At 47.2% G+C, this 20,820-nt stretch overlaps 1 protein-coding gene across 1 annotated transcript; it reads right to left on the bottom strand.

The window, feature by feature from the left end:
- Positions 1-3,136: 3,136 nt before the first annotated feature.
- TMEM127 (transmembrane protein 127) lies at positions 3,137-18,099 on the bottom strand. Its single transcript, XM_066639789.1, has 4 exons — positions 17,997-18,099; positions 14,379-14,817; positions 10,050-10,214; positions 3,137-7,174 (listed from the first exon to the last, which is right to left on the bottom strand). Exons 2-4 carry the CDS (start codon positions 14,620-14,622, stop codon positions 6,867-6,869), a joined length of 717 nt encoding a protein of 238 aa, XP_066495886.1. The 5' UTR covers positions 14,623-14,817; positions 17,997-18,099; the 3' UTR covers positions 3,137-6,866.
- Between the last annotated feature and the right edge of the window lie 2,721 nt (positions 18,100-20,820).

Below are 20,820 nucleotides of genomic sequence, written 5' to 3'. Positions count from 1 at the left end.
CCGCCCCGACCCCCGGCCGCTCATTGGCCGCGCGCTCACATCCCGTCGCTACCATTGGGCATCCCGGACGTCCGTCTTGGCGGGCCCGCCCCCGCCCAGCATGTTCGGCTGCTCCGGACCTCCCTCGCCTCCGCCCACCAGCCTCCCCGCCTTGTGACCGCCCAAGGGCGCCTTGGAGACGCAGGACCCCGCCTGCCCGCGCCGCGCCTGCGCCGGAGGGCCCACCCCTACCCCCAGGCCGGGCGAGTCCTGGGAGGCGGTTCCGTTCTGCTCTTCCCGCCGGGAAGGGAGGGGCCACTTGCCCGCCCCGCCTAGCCTCCCCGCTGCACTGAGCGCTGCGCCCCCTCCAGCTACGCCACCGGCCCCGCTGACTGCAGTGGGACTGCAGACCTGCATGGAGCGGGCCGAGTCCAGCAACAAGGCCACTGACACGCGCAGCCCCGCCGCTCACAAGGCGTCCTGCCCTCTGCATGGGCTGCGAGCCCTTCCTGCGCAGGCAGCTGAGGCATGCCTCACCCCTACAATTTAACCACTGGGACATTGCACCACTTTAGCACCAGGACCCGCTTTTAGAGTGGGAACCTGTTAGGACCCACCAGAAGTGATGTCATTACCGCAAATGACATCATCAAGCAGGAACGTTTTCAACAACCAGAGCTTGCAGTCCTACCCAGGAGCAAGTTCCATTGACCAGCTTTGTGAAAAGCAGATGCACAGCAGCCTGTTCGAAGTCACATTTTCCCAAATGCCACCTCCTGCCACACGAACAGGTAGCACATTGAAAATACACATTGAAATGAATGGGGACCCAGCTGGTGGGTTCTGACACACAGTTTGAGAAACATTGAGCTAGGGTGTTTTTTTTGGTGATCCCCCCCCCCCCAAATCTTGATTTAAATAGCAAATTGTGGAATTTTGTGTTTTTATTCCAAGGGTGTATTTTAATAAATTATATTTGCTTTAAAAATGTACTGGGCAGGTGATCTTGTGCCAGCAGAAGCAGCCACAGTAGTACTTCTAACCAGAAAAGTCATCTATTTTAATTCCTGGAAAATATCTTACACACCAAAACACAGGGCTTTGTGTTTTTATTTGGCTGTTTGAACACCAAAGAGACACTGTTACAGTAGCTTGGACTTCCACTTTTAAGTTTTGGCTTAGACTCCATCTTAATATCCACTCGAATTCTATTCTCTTAGATCTATTAAAAGACTCTTTTTCATCCAACTGGTTTAAACTCATTGATGCCAAACTATCTTCTTTAGATCTTTCTCCTGAACTCTAACTTTCTTTCTCCTAACTCTTAGCTGATTTGGACCTTCAAAAAGCGCATCATCTCATTAAACTCAAACTTTGGGAGCAAGAATACGCAATTTTACTATCTAGCTTAAATCCGACCTCTCCTCTCTTTTTAGGTTTGTCCCCTTCTGTTGGCCGTCCTGCGAACTATTTTACCCAATTTACTAACCCTAGTAAAAGGCGGGCTTTTATGCTGGCGAGACTGAATATCTTTCCATTGGCATTACACCAAGGGAGATTTTCTAAAACTCCTCTGTGCAGCATGGCCTTTCCCAGTTTGAAGAGACACTTTGCCAACAGTCTGAGGCAAAGAAGGAAGGCCCATAGCCAGGGAGACAGACCAGGGACAGACTGCACTTGCTCCCAGTGTGGAAGGGATTGTCACTCCCGGATTGGCCTTTTCAGCCACACTAGACGCTGTGCCAGAACCACCTTTCAGAGCGCGATACCAGAGTCTTTCGAGACTGAAGGTTGCCAATAACTTTGTTCAGTTGAACCAGATACTCTGGATCATATCCTCCTTCGGTGCACTGCTCATCACAACCTCAGGTCTCACTTACTTGATTCTTTTCTTTCTTCTCTTCCTGTTTCCCTTGTTGATCCTTTCCCAATTCTTCTCAGTGATTACTCCCCTCCTATTACCAACCTGGTGGCGGAATTTCTAGCGGTAGTCTCTGAGGCCAAAGTCTGAAGTTAACATCTTTAAAGCTGTTCTATTTTATTACGTTATTTATTCTCTGTAAACTTTTAATATGCCAATAAAGGTATTGAAGTGTGTGAGAGACACTGTTTTGTGTAAAGGCTTTTTTAACGCCCCCCCCCCCTAAAAAAAACAACAACATCAAAACACCCCTACCTGTGACACTGGAAGACCAGACTCTGAAAGAGCAGGAGCAGAGTTGAAGTCCTCACTCAGGCACATGAGCAGCACTGGGCAAAGGTGAACAAGTCATTTTGTGAGCTGAGCCGAGCCTGCCTCAGAGTTGATGGAGGGTTTTTAGACCTCCAGGCAGTAGAATCAGCAGCCATCTCCAGCTGATGAAAGCAACCTGGAAGTTTCAAACAATGCCCAACAGTCCACTCCATCTACAGCTTACACTTTCTCAAAATTTTGTGGAACATTTCAAGTTTCATGCTGTGAATTGCTATCAGGACAACCATCATGGGAAGTTCCATCAGGGACTAATGAGCTGACTCACCTTCTTTCCACTGAAATAATTTGAAAAAAGTTTACCATTTTATATACCGCCGATCATCATCCATGGCCAACATGAGAACTGAAGATAACCCCCAATATGTTCCAGAATCAAGCAATAGTTATTGAGCTAAATGTTTGTTTTTTTGAAACAGATAGCTAATGCTGCTATAACTTCAATAAGCAAAGCCTGCCAGGTCCAGGAACATATAAGCTACAAACTGGTATCAGCTCCCTCTAGTAAAATTTGATGGATTTTAAAGATACCCTTTTGTAGCCAAGCCAAGCAGAATGTTTATAAAGCAGTTTCTGTAGCTACTTTCAGTTTGTATTATTGAGCATCTGTGTTGTTATTAGCAGGAGCTGCCTTGAAAGCATTTTTGCCAAAATATGGTATAATATACACATTTAAAACAAAAACTTTAAAGGTAAATCTTTTAGTATTTTTTTTTAAACACCATATCCAATGCAATCTGAAAATGACAGAACTTAGCTAAATCAGTTTGGGGATATATTTGAAACCTGGGTCTTCCCTAGTACTGATAACTGATAAACTTTGAGAACTGGTTTGCCTGTTTGCATCAGTGTGTGCTGGAATCCAGATGTACCCACAATCTCAGTGCACTTTTTGAAGACTGTCAGTTCTAACAAGTGGTCATTTTTATTAAATGCAAAAACTCAGTGAAACAGTTCCATGTTTAAGATCTTCAAAAGGACATCTTCATGGGCTGCAACAACATGTAAGTATATTCAAACACAATCAACTTATTAAGAGGCAGAATTTAATCAGTAAAACTTTAGTTATCACCCCTATGAACAAAATTGAGGGTTGTGCTTGCACATAACATTACGCATGGGGAATGGAACTGTGCCTTTGGTTACCTGACACCTGTGGACCTCTATATAAATAGTGGGGGGGGGGGGACTAGTACAAGACTTGAGAAAATGGGGAAAAGGACTGTTTCAAATGAGATGCTTCCCCACCCCGCCTCTTTCAGGCATGTCTGCTCCATTCAAAACGGAAATGCAGTTTGTTCCATACCCACCTGATTGCTAGGAAGCGAATTAATATGCTCAGAGAAAAAGGCAGCAATGTTTGCTCCAAAAACCTATGCCTTACAAAGAGAGCTGGGAGTGACCAAGGCACTACAATCCATTTAAAATCATTTCTACCAATAGAGCATATTATTTCCAATACACTACTTGTCTCAGTTTAAGAACATAAGAAGAGCCCTGCTGGATCAGGTCAAAGGCCCCTCTAGTCCAGCTTCCCATATCTCACGGTGGCCCACCAAATGCCCCAGGGAGCACACAAGAGACACAACCTGCGTCCTGGTGCCCTCCCCTGCATCTGGCAATCAGAGGCAGCCTGCCTTTAAAATCAAGAGCTTGCACATACCTACTATGCCTTGCAACCCATAATGAACTTTTCCTCTTTGCAAGAACATCCAGATTTTTAAACCAATGAATCTGCAGGCTTTGCTTTACTATTTTCACTATTGCTTATAAAAATGCCAAACAGTCTGTGCCAGGCACATTTAAGACAAATTGTATTCCCTTTCCTTTACCATCAGTTCAAGCTTTCAGGACAAAGGAGATTAAAAATTTGAACTGCCCAGTGTTGGCTTTAGAAACAGATTCAAGGCTGGCTCTGGGTAGTGTGTACCTGCAGCAGCATGGTTATGACTTAAAACCAAGGAAAACTGTTTTTTTATCTGCCACACACAAAAAACAGCCTTATTTAGCTAACACTTTCTCATTGGAGGTGGTGACTGCAGACCACCCAGTACTGCATCCAGTTCTTCAGAAAGTCAAATTCTGAACACTCTGGGACAGACTACAGTATTTACATCCTTGTTTTATTTTTGGTAGAAAAAGGAAATCCAAGACTAGAGATGGATATAATCAACAGTGCTTCATGAAAGATGTTCAAGGTCTAAAAATGATCACAGTAACCAAGTACACAGATTATATGGAAACCAGTTTTGGTCAAGTCCCATCTGTGGAAACAAGCTGAGTGGAACCATCTCCACATTGGAGACAGGTCAAACTCCCTTTGGCACATGGAGGTGTTGCCAGTGTCACTTTCCCTCCCCAGGGCCAGAAAAGGAAAAGACTGAAAGAGAGCGACCAACGAAAATCTTTCCCAGACCTCACATCAACCTCTTCAAGATTAGAGATTAGGTGGAGACAGTAAAATTATACACACTATTTACAGTCCAACTCCTTTCTTGTCTGCAGCAGTCTAGAGGGGAAGGAGTGAGGGAAAGTCTCCGTTCACACCACTTGCAGAAAAAATGCAGTGGAGTCTGCTTTATGAATGTGGCATAGGTTGTCCTATGGTAAGGATGGCAAGCAATACGCGGAGACATAAAACAAGGCTGCACCACTGGCCTATTTGTGGGCAGCACAGAAAATCAAGATTCTCATCAGACTGGAGTTAACTGACAGTTCTTGCTTGCCTATCCTTCTCCAGGACAGAACTGCCAGTCTACAGTCCAAATCTTCCCAAGCAACAGTTTCTAAGCTCTGCAGTTTCATCCTTTTAGCTCTCCAGAATCTAAAGCTTTTGCCCTAGCTTTCCAGCCAAGCAACTAAGAGAACACAAAGAGTCAACCCTTCCCAACCAAACTGACAACATATCATACCTGTAGCCTAGATAATAATGTACATAATTTCCTCCATAGGAATTGCCATAAAGATGGTAAACCAGAACTAGATGGGAATTTGAGAGGAGGCTAGAACCATCCTCTGAATAGAACACGTGGGTGAATTTGGGGCAAACATCCCTATATTCTCAGTCAGGTGCCCGCAGATGTGTTTCAAGTCTACTTGGCATAACTGTGCTTGAATGGAAGCAAGCCACCATGTTCGGAACACACAACATTGCTAGTTCTCTCCCTCTCATACTTTCTACATTTTTCAACCTACATAAGCTATTTCCTCCACCCCTCAGCAAGAACAAACTGACGTGAGCAGAGGAAGTCAATGGCTAACGCAAAGCAGTTTTCATTCAATGCATTATAATATGAAAAAGGAATAAGTCTGTGAGTCGTGTTTTCCTTGAGGTGCTCTTCTATCACTGTCAGCAGGATTGCTTCCCCCAGACCTCCGTGAAAAACTCACAAGTGTAGGGCTAGAGAGGCAAAGCATCAAGAGCAGACAAGAGAAAACCACCCTACATTGACATTAGAGAAAAGTATTAGAATCAAGCCTGGGAACCAGGTATTTGCATATAATCTAAATCCATAAGAGATGCTGTGTTGATATTGGTGATCACTGAACAGATTTCTTGCAAGTTTAAACCCAAACCTTAAAAATCTGCCATGGAACTCTGAGCCTCCTTGTTTCTGTGAGAAGTGGTGTACAATATGTCTGATACACCCCCATTCAAATGACAGCCCTCTCAAAGGCCTTATTCCTTTACCCCAGAGTCCAAATCTATCCAAGAAAACTTGCAATAGTGGCAACACCCTGGAGTTGGTCCTGCCAAGTTTTGTTGGTCCCCTCCCACAAATGCCTGGGGAGGAAGGAGGGGGGGGGTCTGCAAGAATAGCAAATAAAGTGCAATATGCTTCTGTTAAGTAGCATGAGGCAAAACATGGGAGTGGATGAAGCAGTGGTGGCAGCAAGCTTGCTGTGCTTTTCAGGCAAGCACATGAGTCTATTGAAATGAGTCACCTTCCTCAAACCAGTGCATAGAGACAGGATTCCCACCTCCAGATGTGCTAAGTGCAGAGCACATTTGTTCCCAGGTGCAAGTGTCAGTGAAAGTCACGTTCCCTCCCCCTGCCTGGGTGGACAAAAGTGCACAACTGTTAAGATTCACTACTGCAAGTGTGTCTACCAGGGTGAAGGATCTTATCACAATGCAAAAAATACGTGGAACCCACTCCCACCCCTTGCCATCAGTCAAGTTGTGCACATGACATTGTTTTCACGTACAAGGCAAGACCTCCACCTGGAGCAGGTACAAGTCCTCATCCAAGCGAGTGCAAGCATCTGGAGCGCATGGATCAAGTCTGCGGAGTCACACAGGATGTTGAAAGCTGCTGCTAGGTTGCACTGGTCTGTGATGTCAGATGATGCCAGGGTCTGGGAAACAGACATTGCCCCAAGAGCTGCCTTAGAACCAAGGACCTGCTTTGGGAGTCACGGCATGAGGAAAGCCCCTGCTTGAACGATTCTCCAAAGGGAGTTCTCTCCCTGGCAGGGAAGTTCATAAGAGTGAGCAAAGCGTCCTTGGAAAGTACACACCAGTGAGTGGCTCTGGGACAAGGGAACGCATCCCCAAGCAAACATGAGCAGTTCAGCTCCAAGACTGGGCTGGAGGATGGCCTCTTTTCCCCCAACCCATCATCCAGTGCTGGCACTATGGGGTGTATGCCGGAGGTGGCTGGAACTGGTTGATTACTTCATACTCTGCTGGGTAAGGTTCGTTCTCCTCCATTTCCGAGAGGAGCTCCAGGGCCTGCTCTTCCTCTTCAGTGGGGTAGTGGCGCAGCAGGTTGGCAGCTGTGGCTAGGATGGAGGCCCCACCAGCTCCAGCCACCAGATAGAAGCTGACGGCAAATGTAACATAGACTTGCGAGCCGTGGTACTTTTTGTGCTGCTGCTGCTGTGCCAGGATCAGCTCCGAGGCCCAATAACAGAACCCAATCACTGTGGCACACTGCAGCACTGGGAACACAGACAAGAGAGAAAGCAATCAAAATTGACTTCTGGGCAGGAGCAAGGTTATTTACTTGGTTATGCATAGAGGCTAATCGGGTAAGAGAAGTGAAATGTGACCAATCCGATAAAATTTCACAACCGTTCTGAGTTAGATTCCAATGATAAACTGGCTGCCCTGGGGATTTCCAAAGAACCCATCTGTCAGGTCTTACTGGATTCCTTTCAGCGTGTTCAAACTGACTACATGAACAAAATATCTGGACCTCTGCGACCAACCCTTGTCCATAGTGGCTGATCAATTCAGAACTAGGCACATGGGCATCAGAGATGATCAATGTTTCCTTAACAGAGAGAGACATACCAGCAGTGTTGGAAGAGGTTGTGGTATGACCACTGCTGAAAACATCACTGGATCCCTGCAATTTGAACTGGTCTGTCTTGAACACCTCTATTTGGGCAAGGCGCCTGAGCAAATAGCGGTGTCCTGGTTGAGGTTTTCATGGATGTGACTGATTATCTGGATACATTTCAGTATGGTTTTGGATTGGGTCTGGAGACAGAATCTTGGCTGCTGAAGTGGGTAACTTACGCTGGGCAGAGAGCATACAGTCCTGCTGGTTCTCCTGAATTTCTCAAAAGCTTTTGATATCATTGACTATGGTGTCTTTCTAGATTGTATGGCGAGGTTAGGTACCAGTGGCACTGGATATAGGTGGCTCCATTCATTTCTCAAGGGTAGGGTCCAGAAGGTGGTGCTAACATAAGAACATAAGAACAGCCCCACTGGATCAGGCCATAGGCCCATCTAGTCCAGCTTCCTGTATCTCACAGCGGCCCACCACATGCCCCAAGGAGCACACAAGACAACAAGAGACCTCATCCTGGTGCCCTCCCTTGCATCTGGCTTTCTGACATAGCCAATTTCTAAAATCAGGAGGTTGCACATACACATCATGGCTTGTAACCCGTAATGAATTTTTCATCCAGAAACTTGTCCAATCCCCTTGTAAAGGCATCCAGGCCAGACGCCGTCACCACATCCTATGGCAAGGAGTTCTACAGACCAACCACACACTGAGTAAAGAAATATTTTCTTTTGTCTGTTCTAGCTCTCCCAACACTCAATTTTAGTGGATGTCCCCTGGTTCTGGGGTTATGTGAGAGTGTAAAGAGCATCTCTCTATCCACTCTGTCCATCCCCTGCATAATTTTGTATGTCTCAATCATCTCCCCCCTAAGGCGTCTCTTTCGTAGGCTAAAGATGCCCAAACGCCGTAGCCTTTCCTCATAAGGAAGGTGCCCCAGCCCCGTAATCATCTTAGTCGCTCTCTTTTGCACCTTTTCCATTTCCACTATGTCCTTTTTGAGATGTGGCGACCAGAACTGGACACAATACTCCAGGTGTGGCCTTACCATAGATTTGTACAATGGCATTATAATATTAGCCGTTTTGTTCTCAATACCTTTCCTAATGATCCCAAGCATAGAATTGGCCTTCTTCACTGCCACCACACATTGGGTCGACACTTTCATCGACCTGTCCACCACCACCCCAAGATCTCTCTCCTGATCTGTCACAGACAGCTCAGAACCCATCAGCCTATATCTAAAGTTTTGATTTTTTGCCCCAATGTGCATGACTTTACACTTACTGACATTGAAGCGCACCTGCCATTTTGCTGCCCATTCTGCCAGTCTGGAGAGTTCCTCTGGAGCTCCTCACAATCACTTCTGGTCTTCACCACTTGGAAAAGTTTGGTGTCGTCTGCAAATTTAACCACCTCACTGCTCACCCCTGTCTCCAGGTCATTTATGAAGAGGTTGAAAAGCACCGGTCCCAGGACAGATCCTTGGGGCACACCGCTTTTCACCTCTCTCCATTGTGAAAATTGCCCATTGACACCCACTCTCTGTTTCCTGGTCTTCAACCAGGTCTCAGTCCAGGAGAGGACTGCCCTCTTTCCCTGACTGTGGAGTTTTTTAGATGCCTTTGGTGAGGGACCGTGTCAAATGCCTTCTGAAAGTCCAGATATATAATGTCCACGGGTTCTCCCGCATCCACATGCCTGTTGACCTTTTCAAAGAATTCTATAAGGTTCGTGAGGCAAGACTTATCCTTACAGAAGCCAGGCTGGTTCTCCCTCAGCAAGACCTAACTGATTTCTAACTTCCTTCTAACTAACTTCTAACAGTACTAACCGATTTCTGCTTCCAAGATGGAGGGGTGGGGTCAGCAAGGTTCCAGCTTCTCCCCCATGCTATTTAACATCTATATGAAACTGCTCAGTGAAGTCATCTGAAGATCTGAGCAGTGGAGCCACCGATAGGCAGATGATAACCTGGCGCTCTCTCCTTTTTTCATCTGAACCCAGAAGACACTGGAAACCCTGAACAGGCAGCTATGTGGGGCTTGACCGGGGGGGGGGGGGCAACAAAAACTTAATTCAGACATGTTGGAAGTGTTGGGTGTTCTATTGGCCTGGGAGATGATATTCAAGCTGTCCCTCATGGGGCTGCACTGCCCCTTAAAGAGCAGGTTTGCAGTCTGCAGCCACTCCTTGATCTGAAGTTCAAATGCTTGATATTACCTGTTTGACCTTTCACTATTCCCCTTTTCGTTTCTGGACTTTCTTAAGAAACTCTGGTAATCTGCTTCCCTGCTGCATTCAGACCAGAGCTGTTGTCCCTCACTGTCAGACTGATCTCTCAGGGGCTAACATTACAAACTGCCAATGCCAATAAGTTGGGTTGGTCAGACTAGGCTGCTTCCCAGAGCATTCCTATCAACAATGAACTTTTTGAAATGCTGCTTGAACAATGTAAACTTCAGTTGTCCCCAACACAACATGCCTAGTAGAGGATCAGCTCCCCTCAGTACTACCTGTGAGAATGTGGGCAAATGCATAGCGCCGAGTAATCTTCAGTGCAGGGTGTTTGGGTCCAAAGACGTCCAACAGGAAGGCAGAAAGGCTGCAGATAATTCCCAGGAAGCAGAAAGCAGCAATCACCCGAAGCAGTAGCACTGTCTGAGGGTTCATGCAGTAGTCTGGCAGGGGAAGACAGAAACTAAGTTAGCCTCCAGAAATATCACTACTGCTCATAACACCAGGAGCATCCAGGATAATTCTGGGAAGTGCTGGTGTGCCAGAATCTGCACAACATCCTACCTTATCTGCTTATCATCTACTAAACGTTTACTTTTCATTGTGCTATGAGGAATGGAGAAGCGAAGCAGTCTCTAACCAGGTATCACAAGCACACCTTTCTAAAATTAGGATGAACATATAATTGCTGATGGTGTACCTGAGAAAGGAATGTCTCTCTGCCAGATTCACTGAGAACACAGAATCTTTATTTTCCTTTAGGAAGTTTTAATGGTTTGTTTGCTTGGAAACAAAGTCTTTCTTTGTGTTTTATTTCAGAGACCCCTGACATCCTCAATTCATCTATTTCCCTTGATGCTTTGCTACTGAGACTCACTAAAGCACTACCTCACTACATTTTCATGGGAATGATTACAAGGTTCTAGTACTTTGTAAGCAGAATTGCTATGCAAGAGCCTGTTGTGCTAAAGTCCTGGTCTTGGTGAAGGATCTGGATGTCAGTTTTTTAAAATCAACAATATCATTTTGTTTTTAAAAGCCTTAATGGGCTGTGAAACACGCCTCCAGTTAAACTATGGGTTGAGACCTGATTGTTAGTGAGTCTTGAAACTTAAACTGACAAGCTGAAAGCTGACTAGGAAGAAACTGAACCCCATGTGCACATTTACTTTCAAGTAGGCAAACATGCCTCCATCCACTTTGAAGGGCAGACCAAGAGGAACCCACCACCACAAAAACAGTCTCAATTGAATGAACACAGACCAAAAAAAGCACTCCAGAAGGAAGTCCCCCTCTCCAAACTGACAAGGAAAATTTATTGAGCCCTATGGAAACTGAAAAGGAGCAGCAGGTGCAGATTTTCTCGCAGGTAGGCCTCGCAGGTAGGCCTAGCTGATGCCTCAGCTATCAAAGGCCAGGTGGGGAATGCAAGAACATCAAAATGGGCCCGATTTGATTAATGTTGAGCTCAACAAATGCTCCAGAAGGCAGCCCCAACCCCCAATCATAAGAAGGAAAAAATAGGGTGTTGAGCAGCTGGCAAGGTGAAACTTTTTAAAAGTCTAGTAAAGTTATTTTAAAAAATGGATCCCAGTGCTAAAATGTTTGGAAGTCACTATTTTAATAAACTGATACTTGGGGTGCCAAGCAACAATTTCTATATTTGCATGATGAACCATTGTTTATCATGCATTGGTGATCTCTCAACTGGACACTAGCAACATGCTCTATGCAAAGCCAACCTTGAAGAGACTTTGGAAGCAACAGCTAGCACAAGATGTTTCCTCCCAGCTACCACCAGAAGCTCAGTATGTTACCGCAATCTTATTTGATCTACTTTGCATTCTGCTCTGCTTCCCAGCCCAATTCAAGGTGTTTGTCTGGCCTTAAAAACGCTGAATGGCTTGACTTCAAAGAGCACAATGGAAGCCGCTATCTTGAGGTCATCACATTTGCCACTGGGACAACCAGAGTCACAGTTTTCAGTCCCTGAGCTCCTGGTTTATCACTCTAATTACAGCCTTGATCACCTGCTTTTATCACCTGCTTTTAATGGTTTCCAGCAAGAAGTGTGTCTAGACCCGAGGTTTCCCCAAACCCCTTTACAGAGCCAGCTTCCTCCTGTGCATTGTTTTGACAACGTTCAGACTGCAGCCATTCTAGCCCAGCAGGTTCTAGCATAGTCTGCTAGATGCCCCCTACCCCCAGAGCCTATTGTTTATCATCTGCCTGAAGAATTATGTAGGTTTTCAAAGCTTGTTTGATATTTTGTTATTCCTTAAAAAAAATATTACCCTACTTTGGACTGTAAACTTTTTTTTCAGACAAAACAGAACAGCCACCTATAATTTTGTGTTTTTCCTATACAACATTTTCTCAAAACCTTTCCATCCACTTAGATGCTGAACCCTGGGTCTGTCTTGCTGCTTTCTCCATGGTAACGAGCTGCACCACACACTCGCTCTAAGAGGGCACCAAATCAAGTGCAGTACAGGAAGCACAGTGCCTTGTAAAATGCAGGAAGGCATTGCCCAGCACTGAGAGCCAAAAAAATTCATAAAGTGAGCTCAAACGAATGGGAGGTTCTCATCCTGCTTTGGTTGCATGTAATTAACCTGTCAGGGGTTCACCATCAATCTCAGGAACTTGGCAGAATCCAGTCTCTGCAAGTTACAGGTAAGGTTTTTAATTGTCTATTCCTGGAAGCTCTGAGCAGACAAGTACATTCTCATATTGAGGTGATATCTGCCCACAGCCTGATGCATGGAAGACAATGCTAGATTTCCTCCAGTAAGAAACACCAGGATAATGCAGCCTCCTTTGAACCTGACATCAACTTCTTCTCACTCCCACTAACAGAATTTGGGTCCCTTCAGGAGAAAGATAAGATTAAAATACTGAAATAAATAAAATGAATGAATTAACAGAATTATCTTTTGCAACTAGTTATATAGCATGGAATACACTGCAGAGTAACAAAACAAGACACCCATCACAAAAACCACCCAGGTCTCTACCCTGAGGAGCTTACAATATAAGTTGTAACAGGAGAGATTCAAGTGATGGTAAAAACGAAAGCAAAGACCTTGGGCAAAAATGGTTAACTGCCTGAGGTGTCCCTGCCCTGCCCCAAATGGAGGACAAAGACTGGGTTGTTAGATCATAGGTCTCATTGGACTAGTGGATTTTGGAAGAATCAGAATGATTAGAAAGATCCACCACATAGGTGACCTAGGAGGAAGCTGCAAGCATAGGGGGCAGGAAGGGAAGATGGATGGATAGGCCTAGGGAGACAAACAAGGTCACAAGGCACATGGGAGCCCTGAATGGCAGCAGTTCCAGCAGTGGAAAGCTACTCAAAGTGCTGCTGGTGAGCGGCCAACTGTCTGGCTGAAAATTAACCACATACATGGCTGAACTCTTATCTGGACTGTTTGGTTACTGGCGACAGTGGCCATGACGAGACAAAACAAAAATCATTGCACTGGTTTCTATGTATTTAATGTGTGGCTTGGCTTCGTCCCTTCCTCTGCAGAATGCAAACATTCAGCTAGTTGACAGGAAGAAAGAGCAAAGGAGAGATAGCAAAAAAAGACCTCTGAGCAACAAAATATGAGCATTTCCTTTGCAATTCCTGACAGACTTCTTACTACTAGACATGTCAATTAAGATCTGTTCTGCTCCTTAAAACACAGGTTCAGAGATGGATACTACAGGGCCCGTGTGCTGCAAGATGCTACCAATGTTAAGCACATTAAGTGCCAACTATTTAAACAGGTCGATTAAGGTTAAACCTAATGTCCTCCCATTGAAATCAATCAGATTTAAGAGCTTGATTTAGAGAAGATTTATACTCAGAAACCAAAACACTAAACGTAAGTGAAGGCCATTAGGACAATGCAGTATAACACAAGCCTGGTTACAGCAGGGGCCACTCTGAGGAGGAACCAGCCCCCTCCCAACACTCTTACCTTTAAAGCAAAGACAATAGCCATGAAATCCCACAGCTATAACCTTCTCCACAGTCCCTTTGTGTCACTAGCTAGAAATCTGGGGGTGGGGTGGCAGCTGGTGTTCTGGAGGACCTGAATTTAGCCTCAGGGCTTCTAGCTGCCCTAATGAGGCACATGTTATATGAGAGGAGTTAGTGTTAAGTACACTTTCTTTGCACAGACACAAGTTTCTACCAATAAAACTCAGTTAGGTAAAGATTTGGAATGCATTTGTTGCTCCATTACAAACAGGTGACTATAACTAACCTCTCCCCCCCCAAGTCTCCTCCCCCATAGTGACTGCTCCAAATGTAATGCACAGACACTTTCTTTGCACAGACACAAGTTTCTACCAATAAAACTCAGTTAGGTAAAGATTTGGAATGCATTTGTTGCTCCATTACAAACAGGTGACTATAACTAACCTCTCCCCCCCAAGTCTCCTCCCCCATAGTGACTGCTCCAAATGTAATGACAGCAATTCACCTGCAAGTAAGCCTCAATGAACAGGCAAATGAAACATTATAGAATCATGCAGCATAGCTACTGCCTATGTCATCGCTACTTGCAACCTCTTCTTTAAAAAAATACATGCAACATGTATATCACTCTTACCTTTAAGTAATTCAGGGTCAACGTATCCAAGTACATCAGCAACCCCCAGCTCTTGGCGAGAACAAGTGCCCCCGTGAATCCGTAGCCAGGCAGGCTCTGCCAGAGCAGTACACAAAGCAGTTATGGAGAGGGCACCAGGCAACGCAGAAGCCAGGCTCCTTTCTGGCTGTTTTGGCAAAGCACTCCCATCCTGGCCTCTTCGCCTGCGCCCACTGGGCAGCACTGAGCCACTTGGGGTGTACATGGATCCTCTTTCTAAGGACAGATCCAATAAATCCAACACGCTGTGGACAAAAGCACTTGGTATCTTCAGGAGAGGGCAAGTCTCTGCTATTGCCAACACTACTTGGCACAAGTCAGGACAAAGCGGATTGACAGGAAGTCCATAAGCAGAACAGATATTTCTGTGCAGTGTGCTTTCCGTGCTTTGTTGAGGAATCTGAAGGAGATAGTAAATGTTTTGGGTGATTAGCAGATGCAAGATTATGAACAGCCCTTGGCCTCTGGCAACTAAGAACTGTTTCCAGACAAGGAAGTTTTACATCAGTTGGTCCTTTTTTTATGACAAGCCATGACGACAGCTGGGTACTGGCAGGGTAGTAAACATTACTGTGGATTAGTTAACTTGTGCTAACTTACCGGTAAGGCTGAGTAGGTGTAATGAGTAGTCCCTGCTAACTGGGTAAGTCCCTGCTAACTGGGTAAGAGTCCCTGCTAACTGGGTAAGAGGCACTTTTTCAAGTGGGTGCTCCTCTTTTATTTAGCAGGGGGAGAGTAACTGGCCCACCTCACCCCAGCAGTGTCTGTTCTAGTGGCTGTCTGCTGGTATTCTTTTGCATCTTTTTAGATTGTGAGCCCTTTTGGGACAGGGAGCCATTAGATATTTGATTTTCTCTGTAAACCGCTTTGTGAACTTTTTGTTGAAAAGCGGTATATAAATACTGTTGTTGTTGTTGTAATGCAGAATTTTTCCAAACAAGGATGTAGGAACCTTTCATGGGACACACCCAAGATACAATAGAGGGACTGACAAAATACAGAGTTAAAGTAGCAAACAATTATCAGACTAGAGAAAGAAATAAGAGCTCAGAAACTAAAAATGAGATGAGACTATCAGCTTGTCCTTTTATAAGTGGATCTTCAGAAAGACTCTCTGACACATTATGGACATGAATTATGGTCAAGTTTAAATTGCACAAAGGCATTTTAAGAGTATTTGTTGTGGCTTCTTTTTACATTCCATATAGCAAAGCTATACAGAACCAAAGAGTTCAATCACACACAAATATGTTTTTATGGAGCCTGAGAAAAGCTCCTAATGGAGGGTAGCCAAAAAAAACTTTTATTCCTTCGCAAATAAACAATACATACACCCATTTAGCTCTTCCTAACAATAATCACAGTGAGATACCCTGAGATGGTAGGTGGTGTCTTAAACAATAATGACCAGTAGCCTGAATAAGAGATGATGTAAGAAAAGCTCCACTTCCATGCCTTCCATAAATAACAGCATGTATTTTCATATACGTTTTTATTTTAGGGAAAGCAATTAGTATCTCTGGCACATAGGGTAGCACACATACATGCCTTCTGACTTTCAACAAACACCCTAGTCATCTTCTCTCTCAAAAACATGCACACAAAACCTCCTTTTTGGAAAAAGCAATTTGGCATGTCCTCACTGCATTGTTCATTTAATTATTCTGATTCCACTGAATGTATAAACAACACTGACTCAAGACACAGAAGGGCCAGAGGACGTTAGTCATTTTCCTCAGGCAACGAAGAAAGATATTGAAAAACGCAATGACACTTGAGCTGTTGAACAGTGCAGGAACTGGCCAATTAGTAAGCATTGTTCAGTAATAAGAATCTCTTCACCAACCAGGTTTTAAAAATAATTTTTTAGGGCTTCCTTATATGTGAACTGACTGTGATTCCTCTACGCCACTGAAATATAATTACTACAAATCTCCTTTGGATTTGACAGCTGAAGCTGTGGAAGAATTAGGACTTCACCAGAAGGGGTCAGCTCAGATGGGCTCCTGAGAAATGCATTCCCCTTGAATTTTGGTACGTGGTCCCCAACCTTTGTTGGGACAGGGGGTAGTGACCCAACCAGGGACCCATAGCTGCAGTCAGTATGGCACTTCTGGGTTTTGCTGCCTTAGGGTTGCCGCCGCCACCACCACTACCACTAAAAACGGGTAAGCAAAAACTCCACTTTTTACTTATGTATTTGGCAGCAATGGGGCGACAACAAAACCTAAAAGTGCTGTTCTAGCGGGAGCTACAGGTCCTCAGTTAGATTGATACTCTCCTTAAGCGTCCCTCCAAAAACATGCACACGTGCCCAGGGGGATCATGATAGCTGGGAAAGGGTGGTCTAAAGAAGAAGCCAAGTCCCCTCCCCACTTTCTCCACCTTCCTCAAACAGACAGAAGCTGCAGCACAAACATTCTGGCAGCTCCATCAGAACCTCCTCCTCTCCCTCCCAGCCCCTTTGCTGCTTGGTTTGTGTCTGTTGTGCAGGGACATGCAGTGGGTGGGGAGGCAGGTGAGGCAGAAGCCTCCCCACCAGAGTCGTTCAAAAAGCACTGCAGTGAGGACCATGACAACCATGAAATCCTAGAGCAGCAAGGACATGTGGTGGGTGGTGAGGCAGAGTCCTTTGAAAAGCGCCACTGCCATGTGAGGCACCCAAGCACTCCCAACCCTTGTGCAGAGCAGGAAGGGTACAGGCGCAAGCAGGCAGAGCACGCGGGTTGAGGGTTCCTCTTTTCAAATGACTCTGGTGGGGAGGCTCTGCCTCACCTGCCTCCCCACCCACTACACGTCCCTGCCTAGAACCTCATGGTCCTCGTGGTGGTGCTTTTTGAAGGACTCCAGTGGGGAGGCTCTGCCTCACCACCCACCACACGTCCCTGCTGTTGTGTGAATCTGCTGCAAAGCCCAGGCTTTCCTCAGAAGGAAGGGCTCTGACCACCCAGTCCCTTAAGTCTCCTGGCCCTGAATGTAGGATAACTAAAGAAAGGGAAGAATGGGCAGTACCCACCTGCAGTCCAAGCCAGGTAGGGGGCTGTTTGCGCATTCAAGTGGGACTGTGGCCCGACAGCACAGCAGCTGCTTTGTGCGCAAGGAGGCTCAAGCCCAGGTGGCGCTTCCAGGTGGGAGAGCTGAGACTACAACAGGAGTATGGGGAGGGAGGTGAGGCAGTGCCTCCCCGCCAGGCGCAGGGTGCCTCCCACGGTGGCAGCGCTTCATGAAGGGCTCCGGTGGGGAGGTACTGCCTCGCCCCCGCTACACAGGGAGGCGCTGCTTCGCCTGCCTCCCCACCCACCCCACACCCCTGCTGGGCAAAGCCCTGAGGCCGGTCGGTCGGTGCTGCCAGTGAGCTGGAGGTAGGAGGGCCCCTCCTTTCCGGGGCGAGCCGGAGGGCAGGGGGGGAGCCCGCAGGCGGAGGGCCCAGGCTCCCCCCCCCAGAGCCCCAGGAGCGGGTGAGGCAGTCCCCGGCCTGCGCACGGGAGGCCCGGGCCGACCCGGCCGGACGGGGCTGCCTGCCACCACCCACCCTGCTAGGGGACCGCGCCTGAAAAAACCCGCAGGTCTCCCACTCACCGCTCGGAGACCCGGCGCCTCCTCACCCGGCCGGCCACGGAGCGCCCCGACCAGGTCCTGCTCCCCGGCCGCCGAGCACCGGACGCAGCCACTTCCGGTTCCGCCTGCTCGGCGGCGCGCAACGTCACGACGCAAGGAACGCCTCGCCCCCGCCATAACCGTCATTCTTGCTCCTGGGCGGGGCGTGAGGGAGGCCCCGCCCCTTTCTTCCTCGCCCTTTCGGGGAAAAGGAAGAAACAGTGAACCCGCCTCGTTCGCGTGGGGTCTTGGGAGCTGTAGTTTTTCCGTGGCCGCAAAACGCAGATTGTATTGGCAACCTTCAGTCTCGAAAGACTCTGGTATCGCGCTCTGAAAGGTGGTTCTGGCACAGCGTCTAGTGTGGCTGAAAAGGCCAGTTCGGGAGTGACAGTCCCTTCCACACCGGGAGCAAATGCAGCCTGTCCCTGGTCTGTCTCCCTGACTATGGGCCTTCCTTCTTTGCCTCTTAGCCTCAGACTGTTGGCCAAGTGTCTCTTCAAACTGGGAAAGGCCATGCTGCACAGCCTGCCTCCAAGCGGGCCGCTCAGAGGCCAGGGTTTCCCACTTGTTGAGGTCCATCCCTAAGGCCTTCAGATCCCTCTTGCAGATGTCCTTGTATCGCAGCTGTGATCTACCTGTAGGGCGCTTTCCTTGCACAAGTTCTCCATAGAGGAGATCCTTTGGGATCCGGCCATCATCCATTCTCACGACATGACCAAGCCAACGCAGGCGTCTCTGTTTCAGCAGTGAATACATGCTAGGGATTCCAGCACGTTCCAGGACTGTGTTGTTTGGAACTTTGTCCTGTCAGGTAATGCCGAGGATGCGTCGGAGGCAGCGCATGTGGAAAGCGCTCAGTTTCCTCTCCTGTTGTGAGCGAAGAGTCCATGACTCGCTGCAGTACAGAAGTGTACTCAGGACGCAAGCTCTGTAGACCTGGATCTTGGTTTGTTCCGTCAGCTTCTTGTTGGACCAGACTCTCTTTGTGAGTCTGGAAAACGTGGTAGCTGCTTTACCGATGCGCTTGTTTAGCTCGGTATCGAGAGAATGAGTGTCAGAGATCGTTGAGCCAAGGTACACAAAGTCATGGACAACCTCCAGTTCATGCTCAGAAATTGTAATGCAGGGAGGTGAGTCCACATCCTGAACCATGACCTGTGTTTTCTTAAGGCTGATTGTCAGTCCAAAATCTTGGCAGGCCTTGCTAAAACGATCCATGAGCTGCTGGAGATCTTTGGCAGAGTGGGTAGTGACAGCTGCATCGTCGGCAAAGAGGAAGTCACGCAGACATTTCAGCTGGACTTTGGATTTTGCTCTCAGTCTGGAGAGGTTGAAGAGCTTTCCGTCTGATCTGGTCCGGAGATAGATGCCTTCTGTTGCAGTTCCAAAGGCCTGCTTCAGCAGGACAGCGAAGAAAATCCCAAACAAGGTTGGTGCAAGAACACAGCCCTGCTTCACTCCGCTTCGGATGTCAAAGGGGTCTGATGTGGAGCCATCGAAGACAACAGTGCCCTTCATGTCCTTGTGGAAAGATCTGATGATGCTGAGGAGCCTGGGTGGACATCCAATCTTGGGGAGAATCTTGAAGAGGCCGTCTCTGCTGACCAGGTCGAAAGCCTTTGTGAGATCTATGAAGGCTATAAAGAGTGGCTGTCGTTGTTCCCTGCATTTCTCCTGCAGTTGTCTAAGGGAGAATACCATATCAGTGGTGGACCTGTTGGCTCGGAATCCACACTGCGATTCTGGATAGACGCTCTCTGCAAGTACCTGGAGCCTCTTTAGTACAACTCGGGCAAACAGCTTTCCTACAACGCTAAGGAGAGAGATGCCGCGGTAGTTGTTGCAGTCACCCCTGTCACCTTTGTTCTTGTACAGCGTGATGATGTTTGCATCCCTCATGTCTTGAGGTACTCCACCTTCTCTCCAGCAGAGACAGAGGATTTCATGCAGCTCAGTGACGATGATCTCTTTGCAGCATTTTAGGACTTCAGCAGGGATGCTGTCTTTTCCAGGTGCCTTGCCAAAGGCAAGGGAGTCCAGGGCCACGTGACGTTCTTCTAGGGTTGGTTCACTGTCAAGCTCTTCCAGCACAGGCAGGCACCCAATGTTGTTCAGTGCTTCTTCGGTGACTACATTTTCTCTGGAATATAGCTCAGAGTAGTGCTGCACCCAGCGTTCCATCTGCTGCGCCCGATCCTGGATGACCTCGCCTGTGGCAGACTTCAGAGGGGCAATTTTCTTCTGTGTCGGACCTAGGGCATGCAGAATGGGTTGGTTGGCTTTTGGCATACAGGTTCTGTTGCTGTTGTGATTTGGAAGCTCCTAACTGTAGGGATTTTTTTCTTTCTTTTCTAGGTAAGGTGCAAAAAGCGACTCCCCCTCCCCCCAAATGTATTAAGATATGTGGAAGGAAAGAAAACCATGGGGAGAACTCAGAGGGAGGATTGGCAAAATTAACAAAACAAGCAGCAATAGAAAAAGAACTAGGTCTAGCACTAAGGTATTGTCTTGTTACCCAGAGAGAAGCCAATGAAAGCCATGACTGCCACTCTTCACTGTCTGTTCATAGCAAAGGGATGCGTGAGACACCCTGCAGTATTGCAGAGCATGCTGTAGCACCTCCTGTAGTGTCCAGAGAGAGAGCCTAGTTAAAAACTTGGGAGCGGGAGTGCTGGGACTCCAGCATTCTGGTGGTTGGGAAAACGCAGAACTGAAGCAGGAAACTACATATCCCGGGAGGCATTGCGGCCTCGGGGCGCGTGACGTCACCGCGCCAGGAGGCCTCGTGCGCAGGCGCAGTGAGGTC

This window comes from Tiliqua scincoides, chromosome 11, assembly GCF_035046505.1.
Source record: "Tiliqua scincoides isolate rTilSci1 chromosome 11, rTilSci1.hap2, whole genome shotgun sequence".
Taxonomy (NCBI): Eukaryota; Metazoa; Chordata; class Lepidosauria; order Squamata; family Scincidae; genus Tiliqua; species Tiliqua scincoides.
Note: the sequence above shows the minus strand (reverse complement) of the source record. Positions and strands in the feature narration are given on the sequence as shown.